Source organism: Musca vetustissima, unplaced genomic scaffold (assembly GCF_032173495.1).
Source record: "Musca vetustissima isolate MV318-11 ecotype Yass unplaced genomic scaffold, APGP_CSIRO_Mvet_v1 utg27959, whole genome shotgun sequence".
Lineage (NCBI taxonomy): Eukaryota > Metazoa > Arthropoda > Insecta > Diptera > Muscidae > Musca > Musca vetustissima.
In genome coordinates, this window is record NW_026889579.1 from 55,411 (window position 1) to 77,165 (window position 21,755).

The 21,755-nt window shown below is 35.3% G+C and overlaps 1 protein-coding gene across 1 annotated transcript in view; it reads right to left on the bottom strand.

Moving 5' to 3' along the window:
* The window catches only part of LOC133337257 (filamin-A-like), a 72,473-nt gene that overhangs the window by 42,885 nt on the left and 7,833 nt on the right, over positions 1–21,755 (bottom strand). The window contains exon 3 of the mRNA XM_061545502.1: positions 15,268–15,580. Coding sequence (XP_061401486.1) covers positions 15,268–15,580 — 313 coding nt within the window. The remainder of the gene's footprint in view (positions 1–15,267; positions 15,581–21,755) is intronic.

Genomic DNA, 21,755 nt, shown 5'->3' on the forward strand with positions numbered 1-21,755 from the left:
GTTGCACCAAATTGCATCAAAACAATGAACAGCTGTTTCACATGCCATATTGTAGGTTGCCATATTTTCAAACTTTAATTTATTTTCTTTTAATTACAAAGCATTTATACAGCGGATTCTTGATATTTCACATTTGTATTGCTATATAGTGTAAATAACAATAAAAAGTAACAATTTTTAATAACAAAAATCAATAAATAATATATTGAAAAATGTTACACAATTAAATTACAATGGGGCAACACACATTGCAACTTAAATTACAATATGGCAACACGAATCTTTTTTTCAACCACCATTTTCGAAAACTCGAATCTGCATCTCGCATTTTTTGCATCTCCCCATTCATTCAGAATAAGGCGAGAATGTGAAAGCGAAAATTTTTTACAAGCGAGATATCTCCCAAGCAAATATCCAGAATAAGGCTGGATATTTATTTAATTTGATTGCAAAACATTTAATGCAGGCAAGAATTTTGTCGGATTTTCTACGAAATTTGGTCAAAAGTTCGCAGAAGTCTAAGATGTCTATATTTTATTCGGAAATGAAACTGAATTACAGGGAAAAGAACGGGTTTTATATTAATTACATTTTCCAGTAGGCACTTCGGAAGAATCATCAGAGTTTTCTGATGAAATTCGGACGGAATTCTTTACAAATTTGGTCAAAATGTTCGCAGAAGTGTAAGATTTCTATGATTAAATCGAAAATGAAACTGAATTACAGGGCAAAGAACGGGTTTTACATTAATTATATTTTCCAGTAGGTACTTCGGAAGAATCATCAGAGTTTTCTGATGAAATTCGGACGGAATTCTTTAGAAACTTTCAGTGAAAGTATACTGTATTGCAGAGCAAAGAGCAGTCAATACATTACAAATATTTCCCAGTAGGCACTTCGGAAGAATCATCAGAGTTTTCTGATGAAATTCGGACGGAATTTCAGTGGATCATAAAATTAAAATGCCCTCAGACTTTTCTGTCAAAACTCTATTCGATTTCCTAAGGAATTTTGAAGACAAACTCTCCACACAAAAATATATATCTCAAGGAGAGAAATTCGGAAGAATCATCAGAGTGTTCTAAAGAAATTCTAATCGAATTTAAAACAAAATATCAAAAAAAGAATTAATATCAGTCAACCTGAGATTCATAATCGGTAGACATTTCTAACAAAACTTTATTTTATTTTTAATAAAAATATATATTTATTAAATAAAATTCAATAACAATTTGACATAGGACAAATTTCATAGAAGGAAATTCGGATCACTTCTCAGAGATTTTCGGCAATTTAAAACTTACTTAGCTGGCTTATGACAGAACGGGTTAAAAAAAATTTCAAAGGGTATCGGTCTGGCAAATTAAAAAATGTAAGAATTCTAAAAACATCAAAGTTGAATCCATAAACTTGAGAGTCGCATTAACCTGAAATCAGACTTTTCTGACAAAACTCTGAAAAATGTCGTAATTAATTCTAATCTTTACAGATTCCACAATCGAAATATTATTAGAGTTGGATAGGTGGTTCGATCGTACACTCCACAAAAGGAAAACTAGTTAATTCATTTAGTTCTACAGTTTCATTAAGTTCAATTGTTCATTGTGGCATGTCAGTTTATTCGGCTAATCAACAGGAAGATCTACATGAACTATAGGATCAAAAGGTGAATAAAATGAATGAGTTGAGCAATCTTGTAAATAAAGTAGCCTGTCAGTTAGCATGGTAAATGGAACTAGGACATTCAATTAGTTTCATAGTTCCGTTTATTCAATCGTTGACATTCTAGATGAACGATTAGATTAAGAGGAACTATGTAAACGAGAGCAAATGGAACTGGAGATGAATGAAAGAACCGAAATTAGTACCGATAGTTCCCTTTGCAGAATAGTTCATTTGAACTAGTTCGTTCAGGAAAGACCTAAATAAACTTTAAATATTTTGAACCAGATTGAACAGTAGAATTCAGAAACGAAATTCAGAAGAATCATCAGTGGTGCCTGATGAAATTCTGATCGAATTAAAAGGGAAATTCCAGTAGGGTCGAAAAAGTGATCAAATCCGCATTAGAAAAACTTGACACACGTCGTTATTATTATTGATCGGCAGGCAGAATATCTTTTCGTCCTCTATAGAATAAAAAAGAAACTTATTAAAAAATTATGAGAAGATCTCTTCGTCTTCTTTGGGAATACCTCTTGGTCTTCCAAGAGGAGAACTCTTGGTCTTCTATGAGAAGACCTATAGATGGCGCTCGAACAAATATTTATTATAAATCCACGCGTATAGATGGCGCTCGAAAAAATATTAAAAAAAAAACATTATGGTCCTTAAAAATATTTTTAAAAAATCCACGCGTATAGATGGCGCTCGAAAAAATTATGGACCTTGAAAATATTTTAAAAAAATCCACGCCTACAGATGGCGCTCGAAATTTTTTTTTTTTTAAAAAACATTATGTTCCTTAAAAATATTTAAAAAAAAAATCTGCGCCTATTGATGACTCTGGAAAATTATTTTTAAAGTAGCCAATTTCAAAACTTTTATAAAAATTGACACATACATACACACCAAAATGCCATTAACATTTTCTCCATCTCCTCCTCTGAATGAAAAGTAAAGCAGAAACAGAAAAACAAGCAAACAAATGTAAAATGCCATACAATTTGACTAAAATCATTTGTTTAAATAAATGCGTAATGCGAAGAGACAATTGACAATTACAAAAAAAAAAAAACAACAACAACAAAGTCATCACAAAGTAAATCATTGCAGCTTTTGCTGATGATTACTTGCTTTCCACAATCGAAAAGTGAGCGAGTGGAGCTGCTGCCAGCTGCTTTTCAATGTGTTGGCTATGAAAATTAATTGTCGATAAGCAACAAGAAACAGTTGAGTGGATCGGGTAGATTGGGAGGGGGTACTGCATCGGTAATAAGAGCCAGCAATCAAACAACAATCATTATAAATTAAATTAATGGACAAAGTGGCAAATAAAAAATAAAAAAAAAACAACAACAACTGTAAATGGTTAAATGGGTTAGAGTGTGACACTCGTTATAAAGCAGAAGAAAAAAATTTACAAAGATGAAGCATAGTGAAATTATGCAGAAAGAAGAAGCAGAAAAATCAGAGACATTTTCTATGTCTGTGTGTATGCGCGTAATTTTTCCAAAGAAAAAAAAATAGCTGCAACTAATAGAAAGGCCAAACAAGTCAACCAGACCAGACCAGGCGCTCGGCAGTAGCAGCAGCAACTCTTCAAAAAGAGAATCAATCAAAACTTAAGCCAGTCAGACAATTGTGTTGAGGTTGTAAAAGACGCACAACAAAAACACGCCAAACAATTTATGACCATGGCAATGCTATGGATGGAATTGGTATGGATAGATCAGATCTTCTGCATTTCATTTAATGCAAGATCCTCATGGCCATTAGAGTGCGGAACACTGAAGTGTAAAAATACTCTTGCCATGTTCGGCTGGCGCGGGGCAAAGCCGTTAATAGGTAATATTTTATGTCATTGTTCTTTCAAAGTAATCTGAGACGTCTTTTTTTCTGTAAAAGGTGAACTCTAACGAGGAAATGGTTGGTGGGGGTCCTGTCTAGTCGATTATTATGTTCGTTGTGGTTATGGTTGGTCGTAAATGTTGTTTCTTTTTGTTTCTTCTGTTTCTGCAGACTTTTTCAAGATGTGTTTAGATTGGCAGCTATCTATCACAGTTTAGGAAAGTCTGGAAAGACCAAAGGGATCTTCTAAAAAATACCTGAATTTTTAAGGATTGGATTTTTTAAAAACAATTTTCAAGAGTGATCAATAGGCTTGGATTAAAAAAAAATAAGGAACTCCAATAGGCGTGAAATGTTCAAGTATTTCAAGAATGCATAGAATCACTTTCTGAGTCGATTTATGCATGTCCGTCCGTCCATCTGTCTGTCTATGTTAAATTGTAAACAAAGTACAGGTCGCATTTATGATCCGATTTGGATGAAATTTGGCACAGCTCATTTGTTATGGCCAAGGGTGAACCCTATTGAAATTGGGAAAAATCGGTTCAAATTTAGATATAGCGCCCATATATATATTTTCGTCCGATTTAAGGTAAATTGTGTACCAAAGCCCCTATATATTTTTCTATTTGCACGAAATTTTGCACAGAGTAATGAATTAGGCCCCAAATGATGTGTGTTAAGTCTCATGAAAATCGGTTCAGATTTAGATATAGCTCCCATATATATTTTCGTCCGATTTAAGGTATATGGTCCACCAAAGTCCCTTTAAATCTTTCGATTTGCACGAAATTTGGCACAGCGTAATGAAAAAGGTCTATAATAATGTGTGCTAAGTTTCATAAAAATCGGTTCAGATTTAGATATAGCTCCCATATATAGTTTCGCCCGATTTTAGGTAAATGGCACACCAAAGTCCTTGGAAATCTCTTCATTTGCACGAATTTTGCCATAGCGTACTGAATTAAGCCTAGAATGATGTGTGCAAAATTTTGTGAAAATCGATGCAGATTTAAATATAGCTCCCATATCCGATTTTTGGTAATTGGTGCTCCAAAATCTCTGAAAATCATTTGATTTGCACGAAATTTGTCATGGTGTACTGAATTAAGTCTAGAATGATGTCTTCCAAATTTCATGAAAATCGGTTCAGATTTAGATATAGCTCCCATATATAGTTTCGTCCGATTTAATGTAAATGGAGCACCAAAGTCCCTATATATCATTCGATTTCGACGAAATTTAGCATAGGATACTTAATTGAGTCTAGAATGACGTGTGCCAAGTTTCAAGAAAATCGGGTCAAATTTATATATAGCTCCCGTATATAGTTTCGTCCGAAATTTAGCATAGGATACTTAATTGAGTCTAGAATGACGTGTGCCAAGTTTCAAGAAAATCGGGTCAAATTTATATATAGCTCCCGTATATAGTTTCGTCCGATTTAAGGTAAACGGGGCACAAAAGTCCCAATATATCTTTCGATTTGGGCGAAATTTGGCATAGAGTACTGAATAAGGTCCACACTGATATATCCTAAGTTTCGTGAAAATAGGTACAGATATAGTTTCATCCGATTTAATGTAAATGGTGCACCTAAGTCCCTATATATCATTCGATTTGCACGAAATTTGGCATAACGTACTGAATTGAGCCTAGAATGATGTCTGTCAAATATCGATCCAGATTTATATATAGCTCCCATATATAGTTTCGTCCGATTTTATGTAAATGGTGCACCAGGTCTTCTTATGAAAGTCCTAGAAAGTTTTCTTATAGAACACCAGGAAGTTTTTCTTATAGAAGATAGAAGATATAGAGGGACTTTTATAGAAGACCTGGAAAGTATTTTTATAGAAGACCAGAAAAGTCTTATAGAAGAATGTTTTCTTATAGAAGACCAGGAAGGTGTTCTAATAGAAGACCCAGAGATCCGCTCGTAGGGGACCAGCGGGTCTTCTGTAGAAATTTATCTTATAAGGTCAGAGAACTGCTTCCTTTAGAAGACTCCTAGTAATTATTCTGGTATGGTAACCTTTTTCGCTCCACTGTGCCTTCTTGTTGCAAAAATATTTTAAACACCACTCATATACAATGTGTCAACATATTGTTGTTCTTGTTCATTTTGTTGTTGTAATTTTGAAATAGAATCTTCATGTTGTTCTGCCAGTTCGAGTTTTGATTTGTACCTACACACCTCGTCTTTGGCATTATTGCTTGTTCTTGCTTTTGGCAAACTTCTTTCTTCTACCATCGGGTTATTTTTTGTTTGTTGTTGTTGCGGTATTGCAACAAAAAACATGTTACATTTTACAGTTTTATGATGTTAACCAACAAGTTGGCTGATGTTGTTGTTATTGTAGTTGTTGCCATTTTAGACTTGTTTATTGAGCAAGTAACCAGATTCTCTAAGCAAATAGGCAGGCAAGCAATCCAACCAACCATTTCGTTCATCAGTCCTCCAGTCAGTCATCGTCATACATATTCCAGATATTTGAAATGTTTCAATGACGCATATGTGCCACACAAACACAACCGATCGACCGACCAACCGACAGGCAGCCAGCCAACCAAGTTAAGTTGTTTAACTTGATTTCTTTTAACGTTATCTTTGTGGCCATTTAAGCCAAGATCATCGTCGTCATCATCATCGGTGTTGGATGTCAGTTAGTGACAGGCCACCGTTGGTTCTTTCTTTCTTCCTTCGAAGAATTGACTGTGAAATCTATGGGAGTGTGCAGTGTGTGTGTTTGATGTGTGTATGTTTGATGTCTGTTTGCTGGTTTTATCGCCAAGTAATTTGAGTTCCTATTTTGTCTTCGTTTTTTTTTGCAGAAGATTTGAAATCTTTTTTAAATACTGGTTTTGCTATTCTTCTTTTTTTTTAATTTATTCCAGGGAGTAACTGTCAGTCATTTTCCTATTCTCTTTCTTCTTCTGCGTTAATTTTTAAGAATTTCTTGGCTAGTTTGCTTAATGAAAACACACACACACATTGTTTGGTGTAATGATAATATATTGGTATTTACATATATTTGTATGTAAATTTATATGTTGATGATTAACATAAATACGAATAAGAATCACGTGTTTATCGCCATTGACAATAAAGAGTTAATTATAGACATTTTTATTATTAACTTAACTTAATTTATTATTTATATTAATTTCAAAATTTGATGAATATGTAATATTTCAAAATCAAAACGTTCAAAATATTTCTAGTGGAAAAGCAGTTCCTAATTCGTTTTACTTCTAGTTCTAGTTAAATAAAAATCTAAATCCACGAATCTCAGATTTGGCGCCCAATGGAAATGGAATAGAAAATTAGTCGCCTTTAAATTTTTAAAAATTACACTCTACTTTTTTTAAAATTTATTCAAAAAAAAATTTCAACTCCATGTCCCACATTCGATTATTTTTCAGTGTTGAAGGAATATTTTAGCCAAGAATAAGACACAATTGTTTTTTTTTAACCAAAAGTAGAATAGATCCCTCCACAAAAGATAATATGATAATATTCTCAGAGATGATGTGAAACATATTTTCATAGCAAGTCAGAGGATATTCTTCAGGAAGAGCATTAAATATTTTCCTTAAAGAAGATCTGAAGGATTTCTTATTGCCTACAAACAGGTAATTTGTGAAGCAAACCAGGAGTACTTTTAATACAAAAATTCTGAAATTATTCTACTTGAAGAACTAAAGGTATGGTTACGGAAGACTAAAAAAGGTCTTAAAGATCTGCAGATCGGGTTTCTAAAGAAAAACAAAGTGCCAGAAAATCTTCTACCAAAAACCAGAAGAACTTTTAATAAAAATCCTTCAAGTTTTTTGGAGAACTGATTGTGTTTTTTACAGGAGACTATCAAAGTAAAGCAAAGCAAATTTGTTTTCTATAAAGGATCCACTTGTAATCATCTTATAGGAGTTCAGAAGATTTGCTTCACATAGATTGCCAGAAGGTGATTTTTCTAATAACAATCATAAGATTTCACATGCCAGGGGGACCACACTAGTCTTCCAGAAGAAATTACAGTCTTCTCTAAGAAGATTCTATGATTCTTTTTCTCACATGAAACCAACAGAGAAACTAGAGAATATAATTATTAGACTAGAAGGTAGAGAAGCAGCAGCCTCTCGCTTTGTGAGCCAAATCTTCTTTGTCATGCCTTAGAAGATCCCATACTTTTTTCCTCTAGTCACAACAACGCTAAACGGAATAATACTGCTGGGAAATGTCGATAAATTCTATAAAAAGTTACATGTACAAAGGGGATACATTGTGGCGTATAAGTGACATCAACATTCATACGCCCCAAAGTACCTTTTTAGGGAATGGAAAACTATAGAAAATCAGAAATTTTCAAATAAAATATCAGAGGGTCTCCTAACAGGAGTCAAGAATGGTCTACAAAATCTCATCATAGAAAGATTAGAACGAATGGAGAGTGTGTGTTTTTCAAAGTAAAATAACATAAGGCTTTCTCATAAATTTAGGTAGTTATAGAAGACCAAAAGATCTTCTCATAGAATATTTCTGATAGCGTAATAAAAAGTCTTTTGATTGGGAAGATATGTTTATTTAAAAGGTGTTTTCATAGAATAATTGAAGATCTTCTAACGGAGGAGCTGATGTTATCCTTATAGAAGACGATCCTCTTATACCAAACTTGATCTAGTCTCGGGAAATATAATAAGTTTGGTTAAAATTGGAATTGCGGGGAAGGTATCAGAAGGAGTGAGCCGATATTCCCCATCTTCAAACTTGAACAAAGTTGGAATAAAAATAACGATGTGCAAACTTTGGATGAAATCGGTTACTCCCTTACTGCATAACTGAAAATCGAAATGGTTCATTCACATAAAAGTATTAATGGAAGGCTAGACGGACTTATATTTAAGGTAGAAGGTCTTGGAAGTCATCTTATAGGTGTCAAAAATGGTACAGAAAATCTCCTCATAGAAAATTTGGAGATTCATTATTATTATCGAAGAAATAAGTTTTTTCCCAGATAGATTTGGGTGTTCTTGTAAAAGAACTGAATGTGTACTGATAGAAGACCTACACGTCTTTTTATAGAAGACTAATAAAAAATCGCAGAGAACAGCAAAATGTCCAAAATGTTTTGAAATAGAATACCAAAAGGTTTTTTGGCAAGAGATCAGGAAGGTAATTTCAGAAAGATATTCTTATGGAAGAGCTGATGGTATTCTCAAAGACTGTAATAAGGTCATCTAATGGAATAGCCGAACGTCTTCTAATAGAAGACCAGAAAGTCGTCATAGAAAACCAGAAATTATTTTAGCCTTAATAATAGAAGACTAAAATAAGTCTTTATAGAAAACTAGAAAGTATTTTAGCCTTCATACCCTGACAGTGTTCTTATAAAACGCCAAATGGTTTTCATATAAAAAAAACGCAAAGGTATTCTTATAGTAGAACAAAACATCTTCTCATAGACAAACATACAAAATCTTTGTGGCTCTTTTGATCGTCTTTTATCATTTAGCTCATCAATAAAAATTTGCTTTGGCTTCCCTAAAAAAATCTATGTAGTTTTTCAGAGCCTATATAAGACTCCCTGGATGTTTAACTATCTACATCGCCTTTGTTTACTCGACTACAAGAATTCTCTAGGGCTCCAAGTTTTGACTAGCTCTTTGGTTTATTTGGTCTATAATGACTCTTCGTCCATGAAGTGGTCTACTTGGCTTTTCAGCTCGTCTTTCAAAACTTTCCGAATCTTAATCTTTCTTTAGAAACCTTACTGAGTCCTTCTTATACATTTATAATTATGATACACCGTTCGCAAAACCTAGAAACCTTATCAGATTTCATTTTATATCGACTCCTAGGATATTTGATACTTTTCACCGTATTTTATCTAACAATATTTTTTCACCGATGTGGCTGCAATTAGAAATTTCAGGTTTTCGAAGAAGAAAAAAAAAATATCCTCCTATTTTTTAACTCAATCTCGTTACCACTGACATTAATACAATATTATCCAAAAAGGTACGTTGATGCGTATGAGTGTTGTCACAATGTATACGCAACCCTTTAAGAAATTGTATTTCGGCTAGATAACGCCCTAAAATGGTCCTCCCTTAAAGCTGATATTCAAAATCAAACCAATTTTGAAAGTCCTAATCTGATTTCCAACAAAAATTTTTGTTATATGGCATTTCGGTAAAAGCGAAGAGCTGATGGTTTACGCAGAAGGGGAAGGCCACAAATTAGATGGAAATATCAAGTGGAAAACAACATTGCCCAACATGGTTATTCAAATTGGGAAATCTGCGCAAAAGACGGACGCACCTGTTTTTTTTTTTTTTTGAGCTCGGCTTATGGAGCGAAAGTTTTGTCACAAGCCAGCTAAGTAAGCAAGGTATTTCGGCATATCACAGCTCACATATAAAATCATGTTCTCTCGAATAGAAGTTAATTACAAGATATAATGAACAGGTAGACCCTCCCACTTTGCTCAATGAAGCATTACGAGATATGTGGCACTAGGATCAGTATTTTAAGTTGTAACTAACTCTTGGTCTCAACAACCTTATGTAAGGAACAAGAATTCCCTCCACTTTTTGCCAACAATGTTAATTAATTAATTTCAAAATCGCCAAAAGATTTCATTAAAAATTGAGTAATTAAAATTCTAAATAATTTCAATTCCTTAGATACCAAAACCTCCTAACCGAATTTGGAGAAAAAAAACAACTCAAAATTTACCATCTACGTAATGTTGTAGCTTCCCAAATTTAACTGAACACAAAAAATATAACAGAAACACTTGTATATCACTTACATTGCCAAAAAGGAAAACAATTTTGTATTGAAATCGAAAAAAATTGTCATACCCATAAAAAAAGCAATTTTTTTGTTATACCCATTACAAGTGACAAAAAATCGAAATTTTATTCAAAGTCATCAACAATCTTGAATGGAGTGAATGAGTAATGGTGTTTTATTTAATTTGCTGTTTTTTTGTTTTTGTTATTGTTTGCATTTGAACATTACAATAAAACGTGCTCAATAATTTTTAAACAAAAAAAAAAAAAAACAAAATGAAAATGAAAATAAATATTGAACAGAGAAAACACTGCATTATATGGCAAAAAGGTAGTAAGTGAATATCAAATACAATTTTTTGACATTCAATAGACTGGCAGACAGACAGTGCAGTACACGAGTATATGACTGGCTAGGCGGCCAGCCATATGAGTGTAATGGCAATGCAATTGTGGTTAAAATTAAATTACAAAAAAAAAAAAAAAACAAAAACGAGTAAAAAAAAATAGTAAAACAAAACTCGAAACCCAAACCAACATTCCAATGAGAGTAAAAACTCTAAAAATAAAAACAAAATAAGAAAAAAAATATTGGCATATGATGTCATCTTTGGTGGACTTCAATACGAATGCAGGCTTTAGGAAAAAAATAATGTGCTCAACAAAGTTTCACAATAATATATATTTTTTGAAAACAACGGCTACCGCTGCTTACAGTCGTCCGCCGTTCCGACCATACCCCAGACACTCAAAAATTGTGTTATCTGTATTTTTTGTTTTTGTGGATATCCCGCCGTTTTTTTCATTTTCTTGGAGTTTAGCCTTGAATTTCGTCACATACAAAAATAAAATTTCGGCTTAACTCCACACACACTGACCTCCTAACACCAAGAATTATAATTTATTGAGTGAAGTAAATGAGAAAAAATAATACATATGTGTGAAAAATAAGAGCACAGACTCGAGTTGAGCCACCTCGTTCCTGAAGACGTTCAATCTTATTCGGTTTAATCCGTAAAAGGAACTAGTTCATTCATTAAGATGCATAGTTCATTTTAATCGAATAGTTCATAGGTACAGGTCAGTTAATTCATTCAATGATCGGGAAAATGGAACAATAGGAAATAGATGAATGAAAGAACTGAAGCAAGTACCGATCGTATCGTTTGGGGATTGGTTCGTTCATAGCCACAGGTCAGTTAATTCGTTCAATGAACGCAAATATTCAAACAAAAGAAACTAGATGAACGGAAGAACTGAGCCTAGTACCGATCGTTCCTTTTGGTGAATGGTCAAGGTGGAGATTCCAAACCTTTAAATGGACTATATGATTGGATTTGTTGCAAGGAAACGCACTACAAGAATTTATTTGTATATAAAATAGGAAAAAGAGAAGCGCAGGGATAGACAGTAATGCCCACCATTTTGCTGCTGAATAACAAGTGACGTTAGGTTTTAAGAGTGAAGCTTAATTTAGGTTACTTCGTTAAGTTTTACAATTCACAAAACATGGTTAACGAAAGTACCCGTTTAAAACTAAAATTTATATGACAATTGAAAATATGCTTAATCGATAAGAAAATTTATTTAACTTAGCCTAATTATAAATACAAAATACATTCAGTTTGCAGGCCCTAAAATATACATAATTTAAAATGATAAATTCAAATATATCCAGGTTCCTTGGAACTAGTTCATTCGGGGAATCGGGTATTTTTTAATCATATGCTTAAGCAGATTATTGTCCATTGCTGTTCTCGAGATTACAGAGGTGTATTTTAGAATTGGTCTAATAACGCTCTTGTAGATCAAATGCATCATCTTTCGATTAGAATCCCATTTAGAGCCTATAGCTTCCGTTGCTGTATGTGGTCTTTCCATTTAAGCTTCCCATCTACGATGACTCGCAGATATTTAACTGTATTTGTTTTAGAAAGATAGACTCTTCATACTGTCCTATATTTGACTTTCTGGTGCAAAGACATATCTCCGTCTTGTTCGGAATAGGAAGTTTAATGCCGTTTCAGCCTTTCTATATATTAAGATTGGATTCTTTCCCCCTTTAGAAGTATTATAACATCGAATGCATAATAGATTGGTTCAAATCCCTCAGTGGTTATGGCCCATAAGAGACCAGTGGGCTAAATTTTTTCCATAGCATATGACTTGATCCAGCATATGACTGTCGGGTCAACTTGAAAGGATTATAAGGATTGGATAGGCGTTTCAGTGTTCACATTGTTGGAGGATCGACTTCGATCAATGATTGTCTAGACTACGTTGAAGACTTCTAATGATTAGATAAGCATTTCCGTGCCGTTATTATAGAAGTCGAAGTCAATGCCTACATTTTAAGTATACATTTTTTGTCGAAGGTACCTCCAATGGTGTGTACTACCAAAAGCTGATCTTCCCTTTACATACGCATGTTGTTTATATTTTATCATATTATTCTCTGCGTTGTTCCCTATCATCCTTTATACCGGATAGTTATGTATTGTCAGCTATGGGTTATTCATATATTCCTTAGCATATTACTGATCCAGTCCTTGAAGGCTCCCTCGATGTCAATGCATACAGCGATATTGTACATTTTTTGTAGAAAGTGCCTCGTGTATAGAGGCTTCCACTGATCTCTCCTTTTCATACGCATCGTGTTTCTATTTCAGGGTATCGTTGGGTACATTGTTATTTATCAGAATCCCTCCCTGCCGTATCCCCTGCTTTTTTGTCCCCTATAGTTATATCTTTTTGGCTACAGTTTACTCATCTATTCGTTTGCTTATGGTTGACCCAGTCCAAAATTGCCTGATCAACTCAAAATTGCCTGATCATTCTAAGGATTGGATACGCCTTTCAGTGCCGACATTAATGAAGACTCCCTCGATATCAATGCATACAGCAAAGGTGTACATTTTCTTTTCAAAGGTGCCCTAAATGTGGTGTACTACCTCGTGTAAAGCGATCTCCACTGATCTCTCGCCTCCGTTTCCACCTGCTGTATGTAATTTAGTGTATCGTTCGGTATGTTTCTCTTAGGCTTATTGGGCGGTAAGGTTTTGGTGCTTGCCACGCCACGTATAAATAATAAACTGGGGTTTCCTGTCAGGCCTTCGGGATGGCGTAGATAGTCGGTTTTCTTTTTGTCATAAAGCCTAGATCTGCCACTTTAAATGGTAAGGAGCTCTTCAATGTATCTCGTATCATAAAGCTTAGGATCCTCGGAGCTTACTTCCCTTATTACCGATACATCATCAGTTGCCAATGTATTCGTTAGGAAGTGAGCTTTCATGAGAAGCCTTATGTGTTTTTCCAAGCCTACAACCTTCATCAATCATAGAATCCTCGGATCATACACCTCCCTTATTGCCGTTACATCATTATAAATTATCAATGTGCTTGGCGTAAAGTGAGATTTCATCAGAAGCCTTAAGGTGGAGATACATAATAGGCTTTCAGGCATGGCAGGTTAAGTTGGCTTCGTTTGGTGTAAAAGAATAAGAGAACAGCGGCAAAACTTAAACTTGAATCTGTGAGTATGAGTTTTTGAGAGAAACTTCTTGATTTTTGAGACGTTGTTTACGCTATCTACTTGATCACAGAAAATTTTCCAGGAGTTAAGTTTGGCGGTTTAAATTGTGAAAATTCCTTCAGTGTACTATTGATTCACTGACCTTAGGTTCCTCAGACCTTACGACCTCTTTTTATCAATATGAACTCTCCATAAAAATGCGCTGTTATCCCTAAAGTAGCTTAGGTTTTTAATCGTTAATAACGGATCAATTATTGATTTTATTAATTAAAAACTTTTATGAAAAACCTTATTTACCTTTGTTCACTTGTTTCGATCCTTTTATCCTCCTGATACATCTATCATTGTTTTGGTTTGAGAATGAGTTTTTAATATAAACTTCTTTAAGAGAATTGGTAAATATAACTCCTGGAAAATCTTCTGTGATCAGGATAATTTAACCGGTTCACAGAAGATTTTTCAGGAGTCGCATTTGCCGATTCCTGTCATTTTGATGTATTCTTTTCGCTTAGCGTGGAAATGGTTCCAGTTCACTATAGATTTCCTATTGTTAATTATCAATGTAGGGATCTCTAATTAAAAATATATGTGTTGCCAATTATAAAATCAATCACAATATTCAATAGAGTTGGTGTTCTTAAAAATTTGGGATAAATCTTATGCCATCATGTAAGCTCCATCAAATGTGACCTCATAAATAAACATTTTTAAATTGTGCTATTTTATTTGTCACGCATGCAAGTTGCCGATAAGAAACCAAGAACTTTACCAAAAAAAAAAAAAAAACATATTTCCCAAGAATTAAAAATACCAAACAAAATTTAAATAAAATACGCAAGGCATATGGAATAAAATTATGCAATAAACACACACACACACACTGACACACAATTCATTTGGGGTTTGGAGAAAAAAAAATTATCAAAAGACAAAAAATTAAAACTCCCAGAAAAATAACAAAATAAATTTTGAAATATTTTTTACAATTCTTGTTAATAAAAAAATAAATCATAAATGAAAAAAATTAAAACACGACCCTAGGCAATATGGTAATGATGTAGAAACATACATTACAAACAACTGTAAATATATCAGTACCCAAAAACACCATTATCAAATGACACAGTCTTTAAAAAACAAAGCAGACCATAGAGATTACAATAATAAAAAAAAAAATCGGGGATGGGTGCAGTACGACAATGGTGGCTAGTCATTAGCTCAGTGTTTTTGTGGTTGGGGAGAGCTATGAAATCATTTCTGATGATGAAATCATTTACAACAATTAGTCTCAGCTTACAAATTACACACACTTGTTAGCTATCTTGTTATTAACACTTCCACAATTGATAGCTTCTCTGTTTTTCGATATTTAATTCAATTAAAAAAAATAAAAAAAGAAAAATCCCACGAGAATTCCGTCAACTTACCAATATTGACAATTTTGATACCCTCATCTTCGAGGAATTTCAATGCCACCGAAACATTTTCCAATTTCTGTGAACGGAATGTTGGCCTTTTATTATATTTGGGCATACGTTTCTGTGACAACACCTCAATCAGGGCAATTAGTCGTAGACCATCGGATAGATCACTTTCCAAATTGCTAATCGAACGATCGATGGTTTTTAGATGTTCATTGGCCCAGCGGGTAAAGGTATTCTGTTGGATTTTCTTCCATTGGGCATCTTCGGCCAAATCACGTTCAGCTTCCATTTCTTCGTCGAAGTTTTCGTCGTATTCCTGGAAAAATTCAACAAAAATATGATACAAAGATTACAAGAAATGTTACCAACTATAAAAAGCTTCCTTTAAAAAAATAATTTATAAATTATATATCATTGGTTTTAAAAAAAAATATGTAATAAAACTTAAAATTCATAGAAATTATAATTCTCATGGTTGACATAAGAGCTAAAATAGGGAGCGGCAAAATCAACGCCCGTTTACCGATGGTTAATCATTGATGACGCGTTACAAATAGAGTTGCATAGTTTCGAAACGTACTAGTTCAAACGGACTATTCAGCAAAAGGAACGATTGGTACTAGTTACAGATATGCTTGCGAGGACGTGGGTACCTATCTTGCGATCACCCATTGGGCTGTAAAATCCAGTTAATAAAAAGCGCAAACAAACCTTCGGCCATGTTCATAACCGTAGAAGCTTTTGCCAGTAGAATTCCAAAAAATCGACACTGGTCAACTCAGACTATTGTTCAGCTTCATAGCCAAAGCTATTACCATTAGAACTAATATTTGCAGGCTCTCTACAATGGAACAATCGATGAAAGGGGATAACAAATCAAGAGTATGAGCTAGGTATAGTTATTTCTTTCATCCAGATCCTTTTGCTATATTCGTTCTCATGGATGAATTTAACGCTAAAATGCGGAGCGACAAAACCAACACCGTTGAGCTGTTCCGGATTGAACTAGTTCAAATGAACTATTCTTCAAAATGAACCATAGGTACTAGGTATGGTTCTGTAGATCATTCAATTCCTCTTGATCTAATCGATCCGTTTTGCTTTCATTCACCTAGCCACCTTTTGATGCGATCGTTCTCCTAGATATTTCCGTTCACTGATCAAATGAACTGACATGGAGCAATGGACGATGGAACTAGTTCCTTTTACAGAGCGAACGGAAGAAGATCGAAACGTTTCTAGAACGATTTTACCCAACTCTAGTGAAAAGTAATAACGATGAGCTAGTCATAGAACTGTGCCAAAATTTCCCGCTAGTTTTTAGTGGCTCTAACTTCCCAAACAATGAGACTCATAGGTACACATAAATATAACCAAGCAGCTCCACTGGATATCCACAGACTATAGCCACTGCTCAGCTTCATAGCCAATGTTACTCTCATTAGAACTAATATTTGCAGGATCTCTACAATGGAACAATCGCTGAAATGGGATAAAAACGTCGTTGAGTCGTTCCGCAAGGAACTAGTTCAAATAAACAATTCTGTCATTCATCGAACTCCTTTTGATTTAGTCGATCATTTTGCTTTTGTTCACCAAGTTCCGTTTGGAACATTCATTTAATTCCATACCTTCTTTTACTTCAAACATTCAATGGCATAGGTCGGTTAATTCGAACGATTGGATTAAAAATAACCTTGATGAAAGAAAGAACCGAACCTAGTGCCGATCGTGCCTTTTGCAGAACAATCCCTTTGAACTAGTTCGCTCCGCAAAACAGAACTGCTTGAGGTGGTTCACCGTGATGTATGTGATCCGACATAGACGAATCACCACATGGACGGCTGAAGTGAAGCTTCCGCTGAACATAATGCTCGATGGAGAACTAATTGCGACCACAAACTACCCCAAGATACCGAGTGTAACATTCGCTAGCCTTTTTCAAGTCGTCTGCGGGAGCTACTGCTACTGAATAAGGTCCTTAGCCGACAGAACTTGGGGAGCTGACAAAGAAACCTTGTTGACCTTTAAAAAACAATAGACCGGTAAGTGGTGAGCTATGCGGCGCCAGTGTGGTTTCCCCACAAGGCACGCCAGGAGAGATCTTCATGATCTAGAGAGAGAGATGTCCAAAGTGAGAACGCTTAGTTCAAGAAGCCTATCAAGCAGGTCTGAATGACATTCACACAGACGCAGTCGCTCAGGCAGTAGAACAATATCGTGTTCTGATTGAAGAATCCAAAACATCCCCATTCATACATGATTAGTCTTAGCTCAACTAAGATGAGGATAGGGAAACCGTCTAAATTCCTACTGTGCAAGAATAGGCAGCCCAACAAATGTCCTGGATGTGGACAAAAACCACGCGACACGTTGCACTTCTTCAACTGCCCAGCTAAGCCGAATCACCTATTACCAAATTCACATTCCATTCAAGTTGCAGCATTTTTCAACTAGGAGATAGAGGAACCAGGAATACATATATTGAAGATAATGGAATTATTGTATCATCCGACATCTGTGAATTGAGTTCAAAATTATCAAGCATCGACATTTGTCATCTAGTTGTTAATTTTTATAAATTATATTTTTTTATTAATATAAAAATCGGTTTAACTGGAATCTATTAATGTCGCGGTTCTGATTGTAATTTTGTGTTATTGTCATGTTCATAAATCTGTCATTCTTAACCTCAATTTAAGCTAGGGAATTAATTTTAATTGATTAATATTAAATAAGAAGAAATTCCGCAAATAATGGTTGGGATGGTGGCTCAAGTGTCTGGCAAAGCCCAAACAATCCACCATCTAACCCCCAGACAAATCCAATATCAAGACCTTTTCATTCGCTCAACAAAGATGACGTTATGCGATCACTCACCCCCCCCCCCCAGTCTCCTCCCCCCTCTCGAAAAAAGTTCAGCAAAAAAAGCCAGACACACGAATGAAGTCAAAGGCGTTGTTGGAATCTCACACTTGTGGATCCACAACAACAACAATAAAACGCCCTTTTTTATCTTGTCGCCATATAGTCATAGACCACGACAGCGATGAAGATGATGATAAGAGAGCAGGCAAATGGGTATGTGGAATAGGGAATAATAAAAAAATGCGAAACGAATTACTTGAACAAATAAAAAATAATAAAATTAACAATTAACATGACGGACAGACAGAAAAACAAACTGGAGGCTAAGTGAAGTCAATGCGAAGTCATACCCGACAAGACCTACATACGAACAAATTTCTACAAAGAGAAATCACACACACACACACACAAAACGAGAGATCAGACGGACGGACTGAGACACGCCAATCAACTTGTTGTGCCTCCAATTCACCAGAAAGTGATTTCAATTTAAATCCATGGATGGTTGGTTGACCGGCTGGCAGACAATTTTTTTTTTGCCATGGAGCCAATGGTTTGTATTTTTTGGGTGACAAAATAAAAATTGAAACCAGTTACACGGATCAAAGATGCTCATCTCCACAGACACACACACACACACACAAAAATACGCTCACACATATCCAATATTTATTCATTCATTCCTCCAATTCGAATTTCGAAAATGATGGTGAATAGTTCGGAATGTGCCACAATCTTATCCATGCACAAGCTATCATCTAATTGCTGATGCAGCAGAATATTCATGCTCACGATGATCTGGAAGCTTGGTGGCAGGTTTTTTTTCGGTTCTGTTAATTTTTCTTCTTTCTTTTCCAATTGCAAGCCTCATGTGGTGGCATATAGCGCTTGGCATCTTATCCTCATCCACCACCTCGTATGTTGGGGCGCTAACAGTAGTTTATCTTCGTTCTTTTGTGACAGATACATTAACAAGTCATTGCATTGCAGCAAAGATGAACGGTTCTTGTACTTAAAAACAGCTGCCAGTTAGAATCCGACAGCATATTGTCTGCCGCCAGGTCGTCTCTCTTTTTGCAATGAAGGTTTGGCTGGAGGTCGTGTCTCTGTAAAGACAAACGGAATTTACCGCTGTGTCTACATATTGAAGGTACTGTTGTGATTCCAATCAATTTACACCCAATGGGAGTTCACGGGAGCTCGTCCATCGGGTTTCGTATTTAATTTGGCAAATAAATTTGCAATTTATGCACACGCCAAGACAAATGGGAGAAGGTATCCCAAGGATGGTTGAAAATGTTCAATAATAATTTACTTTAAAAGTATAATTTTTTTTTGATCAAGATAACATGAAACGAGGCACGATTTTGGGTGCGGGATTATGGGTAACAGGAGAATAACATTGGACAATCTCATTCAGTTCAGTGATCGAACGAACTATGTCTTTTTTAATATGAACTAGGTCGTTCACTTCATTCACCTGCCTTATGTAGTTCACTTAGTTCAATTAGTATGGTACCGCATTGTAATTAAGCTCTGTCAGATCCACCAACCGTAAAAAAATTTTTACCTTTTATAATCATTCGAAGAACTTGTCTATCTATTTTCTCCACATTTAAGTGGGTGGTGTCCAATGTCAAACCTACGTTATATTCGGCTCCACACTTTTGAACTGCAGTTGCTGCTCTGGACATTTTTGACACTTCTTTCCTGGTTTCCAGCTCCACACTTCCTACCATTTGTCTTTTGATCAAAAAGCTTCAAATTATTTACTGCCCTCAAGCTATGCTTAGAACTCAACTGCATTATTTGTATTTGACCTTTCGAGCATCACATTCCATTAAATGGGGCGGTGTCTTCTTTCATTTTAACAGATAGGAAACTGTTCTGAAGGTCTAGAATAAAGTTCAATATAGTTCAGTGACCGACGCCGTTTCGCCGTTCTCACTGGGTTCGTTTAGTGAACGACGGCGTTTTGTAAACAAAATCGTTCAGTGAATGAAAATTTAACAATGCCGTTCACTCGTTCAGTTCAACTAGGTCGTTCAGGAACGACACAAGACTAATAAAAGATTTCGTCTCCATATTCACCCCAGTGGATGAGGGAACTGCTATATAATCCGTATAAAAGCGAAGTTCTTCTACATCAATCTCATTTGTGCCAACGCTCCGATCGAATACAAATATAAGCAAACCAAGAAACAGCGCCCAGAAACATCCGATGGCCGCTGCAAAAATCGAGAGGAAACATATTTTTGGCACAACTTCGGGAAAATTAAGCCTCCATGAAGTAATAGCATGAGACTTCGCCACATGGCTTTCTTCCGATCAAACAGCGAAAAATCAAATTGATCGAAAGACATGCATTCAGTGTATTAGACGTTCGATGGATACGAGAAGCGAATATCGATTCCTTGTAGCAGTCAAAATTCGAACTTGTCTTAATGTAGCAACAAAGATGCGATCTAACACAACACGGAAACTCGACATCGAAAAGCTGCAAACACAACAGATAGCAGAAGCCTTCTCGGCTCAACTTGCCCACCTGAAATACGACAAAGAATTGCCCACTCCCTACAAAATGCCACAACAGCTACACTTGGATACCATATACCACCATCACAAACCCCATGGTATGATCAGAAGTGTAATTTTTGGGCTTTTCCATAATAAACCAAGCAATTAAGCCGACTTGTGATTTATTCAAAGATCAAAATTTGACCTCCTGTAGACTCGGACCAACTGTGGAATTTCAAAGCTACAGTTTTAAAGTAGTCAGAAATGTTACCTACCTAGGTATCTCCCTAATAATTAAAACAAATGACATTAGTTTTGAGATTCGTAGAAGGATAGTATTGGGTAATAGATGCTGCTATGGTCTAACACCTGATCTATATTATCTCTCGCCAGATGACATTTACACTCTACAAGACTGTGCTATTGTATGGATCTGAAGCATTGATACTTGCGCAATCAGATGAGGCTGCTTTTGAAGCGTTTGAGAGAACATTTTTCCAACAAATATATGTGTCGAACTGCGTCGACAGCGAATATCGATGTCGAACGAACCACGAACTATACCATCTATACACAGACATTAACATGGTCGGATGAATCGAGATGTGGCAACTGAGGTGGCTAGGCTTTGATATGCGAATGGATGAGAGGTATATAAAAACGAGCCTACTTGATGGTTCACGCAGAAGTGGAAGGCCAAAAGTAAAATGGAATGTGGCCAAATCGAAACATGGCCATTCACATCCAAAAAAAAGAAAACTTAGCTCAAGATCGACACGCCAGGAAATAGTTTCTAATCTTTTATTTATGGAACAAATGTTCTGTCTCCAGCAGATAGCCTTTATAGAGCAAAGAGAATACTTTATATGTCAACTAAAGGTATACTCCTTTATAGAGGAGCTGAAGTAAGCGTGAGTTAAAGGTTGTCATTATATAGCTTTAGATGAGCTCTGTAGCTCTGCATTTCGTCATTCCGTTTGCAAATTCTTGAACGGTGCCAAACCATTTTAATTAGTTTTAGTAAAATTTCAAAAAATAGGCCCATAATGCGACATTACCCATTTTGAGTTATAATTTGGAAATTTAAAGGATAATGTAAATCTGTA